The following is a 20495-nucleotide window of genomic DNA, read 5'->3' on the forward strand; positions in this document are numbered from 1 at the left end:
TTTGTCAAACATAATGTATAAAGATAGTATTTCACATCATTCATGTCAGGGTTAGGAATCAATTATTTGTTTTAAAGGAGAATGAAACCTTTGGAACAAGATAGCTTGTGTGAAAACAGAAAAATCAAAGAAACAGATGAACGAAAGTTTGAGAAAAATCAGACAAATAATGAGAAAGTTATGAGCATTTGAATATTGCGATCACTAATGCTATGGAAATCCTCACATTGGCAATGCGACAAAGATGTGTGATGTCACTTGTGAACAACTCTCCCCATTACTTTAGTATATATTTCACTTAAACTGCCTCTTTTATCACATCTATCAGTAGATCATTTATTCTTTCTATAGGAGGGCATGTAATACAGATTTAAAAGAAATACATCATGGATAAAGAGTTTGTATCACCTTAAGAAAAAGCAAAAAGAGACATTTGGGGGTATTTTATATTCCATCAAAGGGAAAGTTGTTCACATATGACATCACACATCTTTGTCGCATTGCCAAAGGGAGGATCTCAGTGGCATTAGTGATTGTAATATTCAAATGCTCATAACTTTCTCATTATTTGTCCGATTTTTCTCAAACTTTCGTTCATCTGTTTCATTGATTTTTCTGTTTCGACACAAGCCTACTTGTTCCAAAAGTTTCATTCTCCTTTAAGACCTAGTTTCTTACTGGCTTGGGGCTATTATTGAACTACTTGGGGCTATTCCCATTACATTAGGGCTACAACAACCGTATGGTGTCCATTCCAAAGCCAATTGGCGAGACATTGATTCTCATTAACAGGTCCCTTGGAGAGTACACCAAGCAGTCAGTCCTCTGGTTGCTAACTAACATTTACACCTCCTTAGCATTCAGATGAAAAATAAGATTTAAATCCTTTTAATATTCTTTTAACCTTAATAAAAATAACAAAAATCATGAAACTGCAGGAATCAACCATCAAAGAGGTTAAAGGTCAATGTTACTTCGTACCTTGGGGTCTCGACAAACTTTTCAACAAGCATGATGTCATCGTCAAAAGATTTCTTGGCCTCTCGCATAGCTGACTCCAAGGCCTCATCAAAATCTGCTTCTGTCTTCACAATACGCATACCCTGTAACAGAAAAAAACATATACCAGAAATGAATTCCCCTACGAGATGTGTGTGGATGACAAAAAAAAAGATATTGTCATTCATACACATTCAATTGACATTCGTAAAGGGGAAATCCAACCCCACAAAAAAAGTTGATTTGGATAAAAAGTCAGAAATAAAAAGCATAATGCTGAAAATATCTTTAAATTCAGATGTAAAATAAGAAACTTATGACATTTCAGAGTTATGCTAATTTCAGAAAAAGGCTATATGTACAAGGATTATATGCAAATGAGAGAGCCAATTATGTCAGTTATTGTTATCATTGTAACCTACATACTGTATAGAGATTCAATAAAGAGGGTCTTTATTGTCAAATCTGCAAAAATTGAATATTCTATAATTGATCTAATAAAGTACAAAAGAAATAGTAAAACTGAAGGACATCGGCCATCTCATTTGCATATCATTTGTGTTGTGCATATTACTGGGGGTTTTCTTTTCATTTCACATCAAATTTTGAAGGATTTTTAACATTAATGGAATGAAATGAATGAATTTGATATGAAATAAAAGGATTGCACTGAATTGAAAAAACATAATAACATGAATAATAAATGGGTTTACATAGTGCATTTCCAGAGGATATAAATTATAATGTAAGCAGGTTTTAGAGGGAGATTTCTCTCTTTTTTCCTTTTTATCCATATCAACCAATTTCGGGGTGGAATTTCCCTTTCATGACAAAGAAATATATTAAGATTAGAATTTACTGACTGACCTTTCCTCCACCACCCCTGACAGCCTTCAGCATGACGGGATATCCTATACGCTCCGCCTCCTGCCTCAATCTCTCTTTTGATTGGTCCTCGCCATGGTAACCCTCAATGATTGGCACGCCAGCTGCTGACATGATGTGCTTGGATGTGCTAATAGGAAATAGAATAGTTTAATTCCTATGATAAGATTGATTTCTAGCATTCACTTGCTCTCAGTCAATCAGATGTGGGGATTTCAGTAACAAATAACATCTTACAATGAAAATCACTTATAAAATGGATCATGAATGCTCCTCTGTAAATAGTGACGCAAAGAGCCAAAAAACTTTGAGGGGGCACAACAGGGTGTAATGGGAAAATTTCTGAAAAGTTACGAGTGAGCGATGCAAGTGAGAAAAAATGTTGACCTTTTTTAATTGAAAATCTAATATTGGGATATATTTGACATAATATTCAGCAAATATAATGTTTTCCACTATTTCCTTTCCTTTTCTTTTCTTTCTCCTTCATTTTCTTTCTTAGTTATGGGACTTTTTTTTAGTGGAGGGGGAGGGGGGTGTCGGAGCCCCCTCATCTCGATATAAGCGAGCCAAAAAATTTGCCCTTTTTGACTGAAAAAAACTAATTTTGTGATAAATTGTGAACATAATATTCAACAAATGTATTATGTTTCCCCTTTTCCCTTTCCTTTTCTTCTTTTCTCCTTCTCTTTCTTTCAATGGTTATGGGACTTTTTTTTGGTGGGGTGGTCAAAGCTCTCTCTATTCTGTACATCAGTGCCTGTAATCAACAAGTGAAACATAAACCTTACCTCTTGATGCCCATATCCCTGATAGCTGATGACGGTGGTCCAACGAAGATAACGCCTTCCTTGTCGCAGAGGTCAGCAAACTCTGTATTCTCTGAGAGGAAACCATATCCAGGATGGATGGCCTGAAAAGTCAATATCAAGGAAAATCACTTTATTCCTCTTCTTCTGATAAAGATGATGATGATGATGATGATGGTGGTGATGGTGGTGATGATGATGATGTAGATGATGATGGTGATGATGGTGATGATGGTTATGATGATGATGGAGATGATGATGAAGATGATGATGATGATGATGGATGGTGATGATGTAGATGATGACAATGATGATGATGATGTAGATGATGATGATGATGGTGATAATGATGATGATGATGTAGATGGTGATGATGACGATGATGACGGTGATGATGATGATGATGAAGATGATGATGATGAAGAAGATGATGAAGATGATAATGATGAAGATGATGATGATTAATGTTAATGATGACAAAGATGATGATGGATGGTTGACCATTTTTCTTCTTAAAAAAATGTAATCAAACCTTCCTGACACAATATGACATCACATATTTCAGGCCATTAAAAAGCATAATAAAGTGTATTTTCACCCCTCGCTCTGCTGAATTATTAAAGCAAATTCCTAACTTGTCATAGTTTGTAGCTGTCAATATCACTTTTAGCATTGATTTGGGTCTTTTAATAAAATAATTGGTGATTTCGCAAAATACAAACATGCAGTATAAAGTGCCATCATAATGACAAAAAGACAATACTGTACCAACCTAAAATGAGATGGAAACCCCAAAATGGTATGTAATTATTCATTTGCATTAATGTGAACGGTGGGTACATTCTAATTTGAGAAGAATCAGTACTGGTAAGCAAGAATACAGTGAAATTCATACACCAAACAAAACAATAACTGACCTGAGCCCCCGATGCCTTAGCTACTTCTATGATCTTCTGTTTGTTGAGGTAGCTGAGCTGAGAAGCGGCTGGTCCTATGTGATAGGCTTCATCGGCCTAGGAGTCAAAGATACAAGAGGGATGTTGCATTATTATGGAAATAGGGTCGACACTACGTTTTATTAGAATCCTCAGAAGAAAAATCATGGGATCCACGAAGAACACCGAATTTCACAGAAAATTATATTTGAGGCCCCCCAAACTTGAATTACGAAAAGATACAATAAAAATCATGAAAATCAAGCAAAATATAACAAAAATAGGGTCAACACTACATATTTTATTAAAATCCTCAGAAGAGAAAATCATTGGATTCATGAAGAACACAGAATTTCACAGAAAAATTATATTTCAGGCCCCCCAAAATTGAATTATGAAAAGATACAGTAAAAATCATGAAAATGCAAGCAAAATACAACAAAAGAAAACCATATATCAGAGGAATTCCTTGCCAATCAAACTTCTTTTGAATTTTTAGCATGCATTCATCAAGCTTTTTCTGCATACTGCATTTCATAAATGTAAGTACATCTATATATTAGGTACATTTATAAATTAGATTTTCACTATTATCATGATTTAGGAATATCACTGCAGAACACAGATTTACATATACTCTAGGGCCCGTATTCTGAAGTTGGCTTTAACTTAAACTCAGGCTTAAAGTTGTGGTTTAAGTATGGATAGCCAATTGTTACATAAATCACTAACGGTAGAGATATCATATTTCAGCTCATTCGGCTATCAAATCATTCATAATTGTCTAGGAAGTATTCATTTGGATGATTGTCTTCACCATCGATGAATCAGGAAAGAGCACAGTAAACATATTAGGAAACATACAACTTAAAGGGGAATCCAGCCTTGGCCATTAAATGTTGTGTTGGGAAGGAGAAAAATAAATTAAACAGAATGGTGAAAGTTTGAAAGAAATCGGACAAGCAATAAGAAAGTTATAGCTGCTTTAAAATTGAGATCACTAATACTATGTAGATTTCAAATTAGCAACTGGGTAAGTAAATTATGACAAGGGGCAAGGACAACTTTCCCATAGGCCATGTACTTTATTATCAGGGATTTGTGGTTTTCTCGTAAGTACCCATTCCCCTGGGGCAGTAATCTAAATATAACCCAGGTAGTATATTGTCTTATGTCCTCATGAAAGAAAAATATAATTTGAAATAAAACTTTTGGGGAAAATTACATTTTAGCCATAATATGTATTGGAGTACATGGAAGAGTAGTCCTTGCCTTACATCACTTTGACATCCCATATGCGGCCAATTTGAAGTCTCCATGGGTATAGTGATTACCAATATTTACAACTTTTACAAATTCATAACTTTCTTGTTGTTTGTCCAATATTGTTCAAACTTTCACCGATCAACTTGTCTGATTTTTCTTTTCCTTATAAAATCAAGTTTTTATTTGGGTTGGATTCCCCTTTAATACAAATTTTGACACTCTTGGCTTCCCATAATTTTAGCACGGAGTTAGACCATGGTCTAAGTTAAACCTGACTTCAGAATATGGGCCTAGATGTTCCAAAAAACATGACAAGGTGTTGCAACAAATTGTTTTGTTTTTTCAATTGATTATAGATACAATCAATCAGTCGATCAGAAAGATTTGCAATCAATTGTACAATATATTATTAATTTTGGGCCCTCGACTGACTCAGAATCAATTGCATGTCTTGTAATGCAAACAAGTACATAATAAAGTTGCGCAAATTTATGAAACTGTGATTAACTGAAATGCCAACAAGGGCCTGTCAATGTCATTCACAAATTCAAACCGTAATATCAGTGAAACATAACCTAAATATATCCTTACCATGGCAACATGCATGGAGTTTCTGTCTGCATCGCTGTAGACTGCGACTGTTTTAACACCGAGCTTCCTAGCTGTGCGGATCACACGGCAGGCAATCTCACCTCTGTTTGCGATCAAAACCTTGCTGATAGATGCTGTAGAAACTGAAATTGACACAGGGGAGAGATTCACTAATTAAATAGCTGAAATTAATTTAAACTGCTGTCAAATTAAATTTTGTGATTAGATTTTTTTTTTTAGATTTAGATTTAGATTTTATTTCCGTTCAACAATTTTTTCAAAATATAATCAAAGCAACAATACATATTCAATATAATCAATAATACAGACAAATCAATGAAATTTCGTAACAAATGTTGAATATAAATTAAACATAACTACAAAGAAACAAGAAATGAACGGAGGGACTTGCCAAGAAAAGCAAAAGCTTGTAGAGAATGCAAGCCCCTAAACTTAGTTTCAATACTAATTATAAACAAACTATATATACAACTCTATACAAAAATCGAGACGGACACAGAAGACAAACTTAAAACAAGTAATCCACAAATATCAAAATAAAACGAATAAGCGACAACATTATTTGGTTGGTCTATGGCTTTTCAGAATAAATTGACTATAGTGGTTACTGACTCACCCTCAGATTTGTGAGGATTTAACCTACATGGGCTTGAGTTTACACATTAAACCAATAGATATACATTCCTTTTATAGGAGACACCTTTGCAATTTATTTTTATATTGAATATTTAGCAATAATATATGGATGGTGATTAGAAAGACACAAAAAATGAAAGTTTATTTTTGAATAAACCAGTTGTCAAGCATGGAATGCGCTATCAATTAATCTTTTTACCTGATCTGGATAAACATCCTGCTTGCCATCCTAACTTCCTGGTCAGTTCTGCAAATTTTCTGAAAGAAAAATAGAAAAATCGTATCATGGGTATATTACAGCTATTCCTGAAACCTAACTTTGTTTAGCTCTTAAAAAAATATCACTGAGTCTATAGCACTTCAAATTGAAAGTAGCTATAAAACTGATAAAATCCTTGGGGAAAAAGCATTTGGATCATTTTTCTAAGGTACTTTAAAAGAATGAGAACACAAGTTTGATTTACTTTTAATTATCATAGGACGAAAATGTGATAAAATTACATTGCCCCGACTGGAATTTAAACCCAGGACCCTGGCTTGCATGACCAGTGCTCTACCAACAATTTGTGTTGGAAAATTTTCTATAAAAAAGATAACATGAAAAATTAAATAGAGCTTTCCAATGACTAAATAAACACTGCTTTTGATAATGTGTAAGTTTGTTAATGATAACAATTTAATCCTTCTCTCAGAGTTCAAATTTACATGTACCTTTAAAAAAATAATTCATTATCGTTAGTTTTTACAGTAAATTTTGTTCATGATTAAATTCAGATTACATTAAGTACAAAGTTAGAAATTTGTGAACAAAATATTCAAATGAATGAAAGATAACAAACTTGCAGTTTATTAATATCATATCACATGTCAAAAAGAAAGTTTGGGTCATGTTTAGTACATCAAAGCCCATCATTGATGACCAGTCTCAAATGCTCAATTTTACAACCTGTGTTAAAATCTCTCAGCAGTTGATGTGATTAATGTGCATGATATGAAATTAGTGTTTGATTTGTATCTTATCAATATTCAAGATTTGTATTAATTGTTGATGGGTGAACTTTGATATTTACTCTTCATATGACCAAGATATTGGTTAAATTAATTACTAATTAGCATCAGGGAATAATTTTCCTGGTATTGCATTGCAATTTGCTCCACATTTATTAAAGACTGCTATGCATAAAGTCTTTTGTATAGCATATTTTTACACAGGACTGTACGTTACTTAGTTGAGAACTTTTCTCTTATGACCAAAGATGCTATTCAAATTTGTAAAGCAAAATTATTCCCTGAGCATCTACAAGACATGGGTGGCATCAGTAGCTGTTGCAAGCCAATGGGAGTGATGAAATTAATAAGGGTTGAATCTGAACAATTTCTACATATGTGTAGGTACATGTAGTCTAGCTACTTTTTAAATTGATGAAGTCTAGTTGTTAGGTCACTAAACTGTGAATCACTATGAAGGGGGTACACACAGGTATATGTGTGCCAATATTGGGATTTTCTAAGACTAAATGTGTCGATGTGGTTTTGTTCACCAAACTTTTCAAACGGTCTCTTTATTTTTGGAGTGTGTGATATCAAACACATTTCCCTAGTGCATGGTTGTTTGGGAAGACACAGTTATTTTACCAAAATAGATCTACACCTATATTCAGAGCCTACATATATGATAACCTCTTATCATGGTAAGGGGTTCTGAAGCTAGGCACTCAATGTGCACTCTTTATATCGGACTGTTACAGCAGTGTAATAAGTACAAATCTCACTTAAGTCAAAAATTTCCATAAAGGCTGCAATAATAATCACAAAGAGCATAAAAATTGCAACTTTTTGCAGTTTTGTAGTTCTTTCACATTTTCCTACAATGATTTAAATAGATCTTAGAAATTAAAAAAATGTTTGATTCCTCCTTGAATATGAGAAATTGCCAGTTTTGCAACCTATTGTGATTCAATCAAGATTCCTCCCTAATGTCAAATCTTCAAAATTGGAAATATTGTAAGATTTATGTCAACTGTTTCATTTGCTATAACTGTCTTTTGGAAACAATTCAACTGAACATACCGGGTAATCACAAAATCCGATTTTGATGAAATTTTCAGCATTATGCTTGTTTGATATTTTTCTATTTATTCAAAAGTGCTGGGGCAGCCTTGCCCTTGGCTTTAACCTATATGTACTTCATATTTTTATGGCAATGTAGCTCACTGTCGATCTCTGATCGTCTGCATAGATATAGGAGGATCAGAGTATGAGTGCAATCTTACCAAAATTTACTGTCAGGATCATGGCTACAAAATCAATCCAATTCTTATTTTATTACTCTATAATGAAAACCAGTAAAGTTTACTACAATCTAGATCTACATGACTGTATTTCACCAGTTATTTCCTAACATTTATCCAAACAAGTCAAAACCATCATGTAATGGTCAATGGTCATCTTTTTTTTTTTCTCTCTCTCTCTCTCTGTTCCTTACTTTTTTCTTTCTTCTCTTTTTTTCTGTTCCCTTCTCCTCTCCTCTTATATTTTTTTAATTTCATTTCCTTTAGCTTCAGTTGTTTGGCTTTGGCTTTCCTTTCCTTTCTTTCTCTTTTTTTTTCATTCATCATCATTGTTTGTTTCTTTTTTTTATTTCGAAGTTCTTAATTCTTCTCTCTCCCTTTTTCAGGGTTGATCTGCCTCCTTCAAGATTAATGATTTTCGCAGATAATAGGATAATATTGCAGATATTCCTGCAATAAAAGGAGGAAACAGATTATAGAGTCTACAGAAGTGTGACCTGTTGAAAGTTGAAATTTTCTTTAGCTCACGCTAGAAGTGGGTCAGTGTCGCAGACGTCCTCGTCATGTCACCCTGTCCCTAGAGCCTAGGCTAGCAGTGCACCAGCTATAGCGCTAGGCAGCTAGGAAAGAAAAGAAGTGAAAAAAAAGGAAAATGAAAAAAATAATTGTGTCTTATTGTTCTTAGCCAACGTTACAGACGCTACTTTGGCGAAGAACAGTAAGAAACAAGATGGCGGTGTAAACATCAAGCAAGTTTCCCCCGTCTTTTCATGATATTTTCTCGAATTTTTAATGAATTCTTGTTTGAAAATGAAATCAATATCATAAAAATGTCAGAAATGAAGTTGTATCCCATTTACATGATTTAGCCAAGGAAAGTAGAACTAGAAATCTGGAGGGCAAAAGTTTCATATTTGTTCGCGGTACACGCACATGAATGGGACGCAATCCCTGGCTCCGTGGAGAGTAAGCATACATTACTTAGTAAATGATTTGTACTCTCTAGGAGCCTCCTAGCTAGGAACAACCAAATGCAGAACAGCAGAGACTGATCGCTCGATCTAGTTACATTTACAACTAACAAGTTACAATTTAGAACAGGAAAAAAATGGGGAAAAAGGAAAGAAAAGAAAATAACATTAATCTCAAATACGAAAGAAGCTATTAATTCTTTCAAAGAAAAACAAAGCTCCAAAAAGCAGAGGTAAAAATAGTAATTTCTTGCAGGGCTGCCAACTCTCACGCAATCTGCGTGAGCCTCACACAATTCACCCAATTTTCATGCTGATCATAGGAATTCTCACGCTGAACCCCGAAAATAGAGAGAAAAAAAGTTTATTAGCCTATATCGGATATTCAATAACATTATAACTCGGCCAGGCAAAAGTTTCAAAGTTTTTAAACACACAAGCACAAAGCTAAACCATCAATGCAAATTGGTTTCGTTTTGCCGCGCAAAGACAAGATATTGAGTTGCGATTGGATTACTGTATCCCCTGTGTGAGAGCTGGTGACGTTGAAATTTTACTATGAAGCGGGGTTTTTGTGCAAGGCACAACGAGCGATCGAGTGTCGATGCAATGCCATGACGATAGCCCTCTGAATACATGATAGCCCCACATATGCATTTGTGTTTGTGTTGATACACTTGGTTTCTTTTGTAGCTTTATTTTAATTGAGCCAAAAAGAAACTGATAATTTATTTATGATGATAGTTTTAGCATTCTTCCTCTGTGTTCTTTCTATCTTTCTTTCCTTCTTTCTTTTCAATCTTTCTTTGCGTCTTCCCTCTCTTATTTCATTTTTTGTTACTGTCTTTCTTTTTTAATTTTCCTTCTTTTCTTTATCTTTCGTTCTTTCTGTCCTTTTAAAAAATATTTTTCTCCGTTTTTGTTTCTCTTTCTTTTTTTTCTTTCTTTTTTGATTTCTTTCTTTCTTTATTTCTTGAGTCCATCCATCCTATATTTATCTCTTCTTTCTTTCTTTCTTTCTATCTTTCCTTCCTTCCTTCTTTTTACCCTTTCGTTCCTTCATTCTTTGTTTCTTTTTTGTTCTTTCTTACTTACTTGGATTTACTTGGATGTAGAGACATAAAGCTGGAAGCTTATTTGTCCCTCGTCACGTAGGGTTGTCTCTGGTATGGTCAATATTTTAATGGATGGGATTTCCAGTGCCTCTCGATTGCAGATTTATTTGCATTTACACTACTTAGCAGAAACTGCTTCCTCAGGCAAAGCATTCCAGTTATTAATGGTTCTAGCTGTAAAAGCATATTGCAGTGTCTGTAATCTACATCAGTATTTCCTGAATTTCATACTATGACCTCTGGTCCTTTTATTATCATCAAGATGGAACAGGCTACTCAGATCTATCCGATCAATACCTCTTGTGATTTTGAAGATTTGAATTAATTCTGCTCTTTGCCTTCTGTATGAAAGAGTAGGGAGTCCCAAAATTCTCAATCTTTCAGGGTAATCTAAATGACGAATGCTGGGAAGTAGTCTCGTTGTATCTTTTCTAGTTGATCTTCATCTTTTTTCTAAGACTGGAGCCCAAGCAGGATTACAATGTTCTAGGGTAGGACTTGCAATAGCTTTGTAGAGTTTGAGCCAGCCCTTCTCATTTAGAGCCGTGAAGGATCTCTTAATTATGCCAAGCTTGGTATTGGCTCTTTTTGCAATATCAGCAGCATGTTCAACATTTCCATCCATCCTTTCTTTACCCTTTCTTGTTTCTTATTTCTTCCTTCTTTCAGCCTTCGATCTTTCTCTCATTCCTTCCTTTCTTCTTTGTCTTTTGTTCTTTCTTTCTTTGTTCCATCCATCCTTTTACCTTTTCTTTTTTTCTTTCTTATTTTTTTCTTTCTTTATTTCTTCCTTTCCTTCATTCTTTTAAGGGAGCAGCAGATAATCACAGGTTGAGGTTTCACTGCTAAGCTTATATAATATAAAGACAGTTGATTTGGAATAATGCGCTTAAAAATGTGGATTTTTTTTTCAAGGTCAGAGAACTTCATTAAAAAAGTCAATTAACCTACATGTATTTGAATCCTGCCTTATGACCGAATCTGAGTTAAAACAAGTATGTGCAAAAGCTCCCTATACCGTGGAAGGGGGGACACCCCCCCTTCCCCTTCCACCCCCCCTCGGGCTTGGTCGCTTCGCTCCCTCCCTCGCAGAGCTACCAAGTCTCACGCATTGTGCGTGAGACTCACGCATTCAGGGTCCGTCTCACGATCTCACGCATGGCACCCATTTTTCTCACGCATCGGGACCCGACAGTATGGACATGGTAGTAATATGGATCGATATCATGATGAAGCCTATAATCAATACTATATCTCGCGCACGCGCCTTTTCGAAACGTACAAGTGTAAGTACTGGTTGCGCGCGCGCAGAAACGCCGAGTCATGAAAATCTCACGCATAACATTTTTTTGAACTTGGCATCTCTGCCCTCACAATGTCTCACTCCAAACTCTTCTCAAAAGTTGGCAGCCCTGTTCTTGGCTGGTTGCCAGCCCAAGATCACTCACATGTATTTCGAGGTTAGTATTAGTATACTAATAGTATACCCAGTTGTTGTGTGTCCGGACGATCAATTTTAGAATATAATTATTAATAGAATTAGAAACTAAACTATTTGGAAAAATAAATACAAGCGAAGTTTCATCAATTTTTAATACAAAATCAAAAATGTTAGGAAATATTATAGAGAACAAATTAGAAGATTATTACTTCCATTGAATTCATATTTTTAGTGTAATCCAAAGACAAAAAAGAAGGCATCAAAAATATAATGTGTCCGGACATCCGACCCCCCATCCTAGTGAGTAATACTAATATAGAACTAGAAGAAGTTGAGAGCGCTAGCCTAACGTTAGGCTACACAAAATCATACATGTGGGTCTACATAAAAAATATAGCGAACTTGTAATACGTCATTAAATAAATTTTGCTTGAGTAAACCATCATAAAGACGGTGTAGTTATATCTGATTTTACCAATGCTTTTCAAAATAGGCAAACATACCTCGAATTCAGCTGCAATATCAGAGAAGAAGCCATTTTTAACGTTCTTTCCGAAAAATACGAACCAGCAAAAAAATTCACAACCTCGTATGTTAAATGTTACTATTTATTGATTTTCATGATGATCAGACTTCAAGATTTTTCACAAGAATACCTTTAAAATTATATAAAAATGAATTTAGTAAATTAAATTGATTTTTTTGTAATTTTATTTAAAAATGCGAGAAGCAACGACCCTTGGCCTTGACCGATTGGCAACGTTGTTACCAGCAACCATTATCAACATATCTGAAAGGTAAGCCCATTTCATCGCTTCATTTTCTCATTTATTAAGCTAAAAAAGCAATATTTTTATATTTTGTGAGATTTTTTCCGTGGAGTCAATCGTATACATATTGAGTGTGGCTATTTAAGATGTAATTATAAATTTAATGTATTGAAACACAACACGAAAATTAATGATCAGATTAGTTTATCAGACTAGTCACTAACGCCGGCGCAGTCCCATATGCTGTTAATTGTGTAGGCCTAGGTATGACTTTATTTTGGAGGTGTTTGTTGTATGGTAGTGGTCAGTGGATCGTATTACCGAACACTTTTCATGAATTCAATCATATCAAACACATTATTATCATAAAATTCACCAAACTTTCACCATAAATACACAATTACCTACAAAATATAAATATGTAAAAATTTTGCCGAAATCGTTAGTCCTTTTTACGATATTAGCTTCCAATCGGACCCCTCTTCGCATGTGAAATATTTTGGTCACATGAAAAGGTATCGTATTACCGAACATGTGTTTTCTATGGGAAAAGTTGAAAAAACAACAAAATCACTGATGAGCTATTTTGACCATATTTTTGTTATTTTTAGAATATTAAGACTTTGATAATGTGTTTTTTACAACTTTTCATCATCTTTCTATTTAAGTTCTCTTTGGAAGGATGTTGCCCCGGGATGTTGCAAAATTTTGAGCGAATAAAATTATTTTCTGATGCGTATGATGCGCGCGTTCGGTAATACAAGGCCGGTCGGTAATACAATCACTCACTATATAATTGTCATCTGTTCTTCTCTTCCTTTAAACTATCTTTTCTGCATTTCATTTCCTATTCCGAGTTACATTATTAATATTATGTTAACCCTGGCCTAAATAACCCCTAGTCCAAACCAAACTCCAGCAATAAATAAAATATAATTTGTCAGAAAAAAAAAACTATGACTATGAGGCCTAGGCTAGGCCTAGGGTGTCTGGAGAAAAAAATTATTTTTCTTATTTCAAGAAAATATCACATTTTCTTTGTGAATTCGAAGAGAAATGACCTTCAGACTGACAGAAATGTAACATTTTTGAAAAAAATCCAATTATTGGCTGCAAAAAAGAAGAATGAAATTAGGCCTAGGAGGTAAATTTTCAGCATTTCTCTGCCAAAGACTGTGTAGTTAAGAAATGGACACACACAAATCCAAATTTTTAGCTTCCGAGATCGAGAGCTGTTATAAATTTATTATTAATGCCAAAAACTTGTCCATAAAGAGTCCAATAGGATTTTTTATGCTCTATCTGATGGTATGATTTTTATAAAGATTTGGAAACCAGATCACAATGAAAAATTGCGACAAAGTGAAAAAAATTGTGCAAAACAGAAATTTCATTTTCCCATAGAAACGCATGGAGAAATGGCAATCTCAACACACACAAAAATAAGGGTTTGCAATTTATCTCTAAATCCTTATTTAAAATGATCATATAAACTTGTCCTTACTGTCAAAAGAAGCCCCTGAATTTTCTCTTTCTATACATGCCAAACACAAGTTAATAATCAATTCAGATCACATTTTTCTAGTAGCCTGAACTTCCCCGAAAAAATGTGCCATATTTTCCCCTAAATTAGCCTGTTTTATGCTGACACTTTTCAGTGTGGCTTCAGACACCCTACTATGAGTATGAATGATGAATGATGACTGAGTATGAGTATGACACTGAATGACTGATGTTTGATGACAGTGTCACTGGAGTGTCAGTGACAGGGGAAGGACGTTTGAGGAAAAAGTTGAAATGGTTTTCATTGCATTTTACCACAGCTCCTAGCTCCTGAAATTAAACAAATTCTAGATTGTAATCATTATATAAAAGATAAAGGCATTAATAGCATCGATAAAAAACAAACTTTTTTTACAGTCGAAATCGAACATTGTATCTAACTTTACATGTACGGTACATAGAATGTAAGTTAAGTTTAACATTAGGGATGGAGAGGTCACAAAACTTGAAATACTACTAGCTTTCTTAATCTTTGATAGATTTTCTTCAAAACATTCAGTCTTCACCAAAAGTTTTTATTTTGTCCCTAGACATATTTCTGGAAGTTTTACAACAAACATTTCTTCAGGGTGAACTTTCCCGTTAATAATAGTGTAGTCTTAGCTAGCCACCTTTTCGTCATCATCATCAGCTGTGCGATGCCAACATGACTTGAAGGGGAAGTCGAATAGGCCTACATACCTTGAAGCGCCACGCTTTCATCTTCCATCTTATGACTTTGATGTCTATGAAAATTTTAACTTTTTATTTAAATTCAAGCATTGTGAATTCTTCGTTGTTATTTTCTTTAATGGATACTGCAAGAAATATCTGTGTTATTTAATTGTTTCTCTCTTTTTTTGTCTGACAGCATTGAAGAACAAAATGAGTGGTGTCAACACAGAGCTAGAAATCCAGGCCCATGCCCTTGTGGATCGCGTGATTGACAATGCTCGGAAGCGAATCGTTACTGAACTAGGAGACACAACCGAGATCATGAGCCGTCCTGTGTCCTCCATCAAGACCTACGACAGCCTGCTTTTCCGAGAGACAGAGGACTACGAGATACCGAAAATTGAGTGGATGACGATTGAAGAATTCAACACTGACCTGGGTATCGAGAAGTTAGATGAGTTTGTAAAGGTATCAATATTATTTTCCCATTATATTTTTTTCAGTATAATATCAAATTTCAAACCTTGATCACCATAATTACAATATACGTTAACCAGTTTTAGGAATTTTTATATCACATCCAGCTCTTTCAACGCAATGTTTTATGATGTTCGTGTTTCAACATGCCGTTGTTAACCCCCCCCCCCTCCCCCAATTATGATAATGGGTAAGTATATAAATATTCATAAATAAATGAATATTGAATGAATATTAGTATAACAATTAAAAGAAAAGTCCACCCCAACAACAAGTTGATTTGAATAAAAAGAGGAATATCAAACAAGCACAACACTGAAAATTTCATCAAAATCGGATGTAAAATAAGAAAGTTATGACATTTTAAAGTTTTGCTTAATTCCTCAAAATAGTTATATGTACATCCCGGTCGGTATGCAAATGAGGGAACTGATGACATCACTCACTATTTCCATTGTATTTTATCATATGAAATATTCTAATTTTCTCCCTATTGTCCTGTGAAACCAAGACTTATTTCTCCCTGAACCTGTGGAATTACCATTGTTAAAACATTTTATGGAACAGTCAGGTTGGTCCTTATTGTTAAAATCTTTAAAAATTGAAATATTGTATAATTCAAACAATAAAAAACAAAAGAAATAGTAAGGGACATCATCGATTATCTCATTTGCATGTGACTAAATTGTGCATATAACTATTTTGTGAAAAATAAGCGGAACTTTAAAATGTCATTACTTATTTTACATCCGATTTTGATGAAATTTTCAGCATTATGCTTGCCTGATTTTTCTCTATTGATTCAAACCATTTTTCTGGGGTGGACTTGACCTTTAAATGTTGGAAACAATGAGAATAACAGTTCCAAAACAAGAAGGACTAGAAATTTTAATGCTGTCTAATTCATAGAATTTAATATAATGTGAATTGGAATTGAACAACCTGGGCCCTGTTTGCCCTGCACGTTACCATTCTATGGTAATTGTGTTCCATGTACTGTTCGTTTTTAATTACATTTTGCCTTGAACTCGATAGCAATCCATGGCGGAATTTGTGTATCAATAGTTCTTCAAAATCCATTCTTTTTTTTTTGGGGGGGGGGGAACTGCTGCCATTGTTAACCGGTTAAAGAACCTTATGTGTCATGTTGTGATTTTTTCATATCGAGTACTGAATATATATTTTAATACGCTCTCCCCCACCGCATACACTTAGACATGGGAGTACGACAACAGCTGGTTGTACTGCATTGATTTTCTGAGAGAGGAAGACGACAAGTACTGCAAGAAATACCGCTATCAAGTCCGATGGAGCATTCCTACTCGGAGGAAACCTATCCCACGAGCCACAGCGTGCGTATATTTCACTATCGAGGTCTCCAAGATCAAACCTAAGGTACGATCTGATTTATTTTAGTTGCTTTTATTGTGCAAAGGGGCTTTATTTCAAAATCAGAGATGATTGACATTTTCCAACTGTTCACACCCCCCCCTCTGGCTTGTCTTTAAAATCTGGGAAATGTATTTCAAATATTAATCATTGTGTTATAGGAAAGTGTTCTAGCAGACAAGGGTGATTGGTCTCTCTAGCTTAACTTGCTTGATCTTTTCCCCATCTTGGTAATCAAATATGGGTGCATAGTAGTTTCTTTTAGCTGCTTGCTTCTAAAAAAAAAGATCAAATTAAAAGCATGAATGACCAAATCATTTGTAAGAGGGGTGCATGATGAGCTATGAAACATGTTAATCCTGGACATACATGCAGATCTAATATAATGAGTTTAGTTTATTCTTACCTAGATCTGTTTTTGTCTCACCTGCATAGCAGAGTGAGACTATAGGCGCCGCTTTTCCGACGGCGACGGCGGCGGCGGCGTCAACACCAAATCTTAACCTGAGGTTAAGTTTTTGAAATGACAGCATAACTTAGAAAGTATATGGACCTAGTTCATGAAACTTGGCCATAAGGTTAATCAAGTATTACTGAACATCCTGCCTGAGTTTCATGTCACATGACCAAGGTCAAAGGTCATTTAGGGTCAATGAACTTAGACCATGTTGGGGGAATCAACATCAAAATCTTAACCTAAGGTTAAGTTTTTGAAATGTCATCATAACTTAGAAAATATATGGACCTAGTTCATGAAACTTATACATAAGGTTAATCAAGTATCACTGAACATCCTGCATGAGTTTCACGTCACATGACCAAGGTCAAAGGTCATTTAGGGTCAATGAACTTTGGCCAAATTGGGGGTATCTGTTGAATTACCATCATAACTTTGAAAGTTTATGGATCTGATTCATGAAACTTGGACATAATAGTAATCAAGTATTACTGAACATCCTGTGCAAGTTTCAGGTCACATGATCAAGGTCAAAGGTCATTTAGGGTCAATGAACTTTGGCCAAATTGGGGTATTTGTTGAATTACAGCCATAAATTTGAAAGTGTGTTGGTCTAGTTCATAAAACTTGGACATAAGAGTAATCAGGTATCACTGAACATCCTGTGCGAGTTTCAGGTCACATGATCAAGGTCAAAGGTCATGTAAGGTCAAAGAACTTTGGCCACGTTGCTGGTACATGTATTTGTTGAATTGCCATCATATCTCTTTAAGTGTATTGGTCTAGTTCATAAAACGTGGAAATAAGAGTAACCAAGTATCACTGAACATCTTGTGCGAGTCATAGTAGTTTTCAAAATCAGCACTGCTGCTATATTGAATCGCGTGATGCAGGTGAGACGGCCAGAGGCATTCCACTTGTTGCTATTAAAAAGGACTATATAGTATTAATGATAGATTTTCCTGATATGAGAATAAAACAGCATTGTATTTACTCTTGCATCTATTCTTGTCAATGTAATTGTTAGAAACCTTTATTGACAGCCTAAATATTGAGTGTAGATTCATTGATGATGTTATTTTCTATAAATAAATAAATTCCTGTATTACTTGCTCTTGAATATAAGTAAAATAACGCAGTGATACTCGTAGTGTATAAAAATGAATATATTACAAACACTTACATGGGAAAATCTATACACCAATGAGTGTACCATATTAGAAAAGTGTATTCATCTATTTTCATTTATCCATTCATTTATTTAACACATTAATGTATTTATTTATTCATGTATCTTCTTCATTTTCAGACCTATCCAGTGTCTGTGTACTACGTGTTCGAAACAAATCGTCTCGTCCATCAACCTGGTCTCTCAAGGTTTAGGGATCGATGGCTCAAAGACATCATCGACACCAAGATCTTAGTCATGGATACAGTTACATTCTGAATAACCTTTAAAAAAAAGACTATCAAGTGCAGACTTCTTTTAGACAGCAGCAAGTTATCTGTGGCCGTTATTTATCATAGACAATAATTATTACATTCTGAAAAAAAGTAAATATAACATTCAATGTTCGCTGGCTCAAAGACATTATCGACACTAAGATTCAAGTCATGGATATATTCTGAAGAACCTTAGAAAAGGGACACTCCATCAAAACTTCTTTGGGACGGTGACTAGTGCTACTCATCTGTATCTTTGCAACTCGTCTGTGACTGTTCTACAACAATCACTTTCAAGTCATCACTGATTCTGAAGTAAAATATATATTCTAGGGGGCAGCGTCTCCTTCTTATATTCCAGATATCTTTACAAAATGCCTATGGTTTTTTGTCAACATCCAGATTTAAGTCATTATCCTAGTAAGGCAAAAGAATGTATTTGAATCAATTCAATCGGACAGGTTTTATGGCTGACCCCAAATGATGCAGCTTTCCTACAGGGATATGCATTGCTTTCCACAAAGTGTGGTATCAGCAAATTGAAATCTCTTCCCCATGAAAACTTAAAATCAAACCACTTCAAACTTGCAAATCTAAAACCTGTATTTTCTCTTTGGCTAGGTTTCTGCATTCATAGCACTGAGAAAGGAATAATTTGATTCAGAAAATCTATTTTGCTTCAAGAAATAACCCAATGGACAACTTTAAAGTGCACTTAATGAATTATAAAGTCAGCCTTGCCAAAGTCACACTAAAAACAATTACCTTTAATAGTTGCTAGTCTTAAAAAGTTAACGACTTCTCTTTTATATTCTTGTTTTGAATCTAAGTTATTCAGAAGTCTGATCCCAATTGAAACAACTTTGGCAAGGTTGACTGTATATGAATTTAAGAAATAAAATGAATTAATATTTGTATATATGTATTCAGTATATGAAGTGTAAATATTTGTAAATTACATAATATATCATGTAATAAAATGTTCAAATTCATACAAATGGTTTAATTTTGTCCATTATGTTTGTACATAGTGAACTAATTCCACACTATGACAAAATTCCAATTTAGAATGATTTAAGGGAAGTAATTTTTTGAATCTCTTCCTGTCTACTCTCAATATAAACCCCTTTCTTGAATTTTATAAACTAATTTTGTTTATCCTTAAAACTTTTTAGAATCTTGTCATATAGGACCCTCAACCACAAAACAATCAGTAAATCGCAATGAAATTTTAGTGTTAAGAGTTGAAATTGGAAGAGTAGGGAATAAAACAGTTGTAGTTGTCTTCTGAAAGGTAATATAATCAACCTATCATCTGTTTGCGTTTCAGGGTCAGAGACAAAACTAAGCAATTTTTTTAGATACGAGCCCAATTGCCCAAGCTATATGCTAATAATGGTCCTACATTATACAATTCCAGTCTTCTGAAATGGTTTAAAGTCATGTCGTGCAGGCAAACCCATGATTTCACATTTTATTATGATGCCACAAATCTTTATCATAATTTCATTGATATCAGGAGTCTGTCGGCACAAGTTGAACAAAGATGACTGAATATATAACTTCTGAAGGTTTCCATGGCGAAGAAGAATAGTGTAGTAGGTTTCACAGTACACCATGTATCTTTCTCGGGAAAGCGTCGGTCCAGAACTCTGGAGACGACAACATGCTTGTCGAAACATCGAGTTTGGGGGGTCCTTTTCAGGACAAACACTAGCCCAATAATAGACATGGTGTACCATGAAACCTCCTACACTATGATTCAATATACATGTATTTGAT

At 34.5% G+C, this 20495-nt stretch overlaps 2 protein-coding genes across 2 annotated transcripts in view; one reads left to right on the plus strand and one right to left on the minus strand.

The window, feature by feature from the left end:
- LOC129279690 (methylcrotonoyl-CoA carboxylase subunit alpha, mitochondrial-like) overlaps window positions 1-12740 on the minus strand; it is a 27813-nt gene extending 15073 nt beyond the window's left edge. Inside the window, exons 1-7 of the mRNA XM_064111401.1 lie at window positions 12464-12740; window positions 6342-6400; window positions 5486-5628; window positions 3611-3706; window positions 2676-2797; window positions 1867-2014; window positions 982-1103 (exon numbers count right to left, since the gene is read on the minus strand). Of these exons, the coding sequence (XP_063967471.1) occupies window positions 982-1103; window positions 1867-2014; window positions 2676-2797; window positions 3611-3706; window positions 5486-5628; window positions 6342-6400; window positions 12464-12498 (725 nt within the window). The 5' untranslated portion in view covers window positions 12499-12740. The remainder of the gene's footprint in view (window positions 1-981; window positions 1104-1866; window positions 2015-2675; window positions 2798-3610; window positions 3707-5485; window positions 5629-6341; window positions 6401-12463) is intronic.
- On the plus strand, window positions 12700-19711 carry LOC129279557 (A-kinase anchor protein 14-like). The gene is made up of 4 exons (XM_054915661.2): window positions 12700-12757; window positions 15144-15415; window positions 16640-16819; window positions 18580-19711. Exons 2-4 carry the CDS (start codon window positions 15158-15160, stop codon window positions 18715-18717), a joined length of 576 nt encoding a protein of 191 aa, XP_054771636.2. The 5' UTR covers window positions 12700-12757; window positions 15144-15157; the 3' UTR covers window positions 18718-19711.
- Window positions 19712-20495: the final 784 nt, after the last annotated feature.

The sequence above is a fragment of the Lytechinus pictus genome, chromosome 16 (assembly GCF_037042905.1).
Source record: "Lytechinus pictus isolate F3 Inbred chromosome 16, Lp3.0, whole genome shotgun sequence".
Lineage (NCBI taxonomy): Eukaryota > Metazoa > Echinodermata > Echinoidea > Temnopleuroida > Toxopneustidae > Lytechinus > Lytechinus pictus.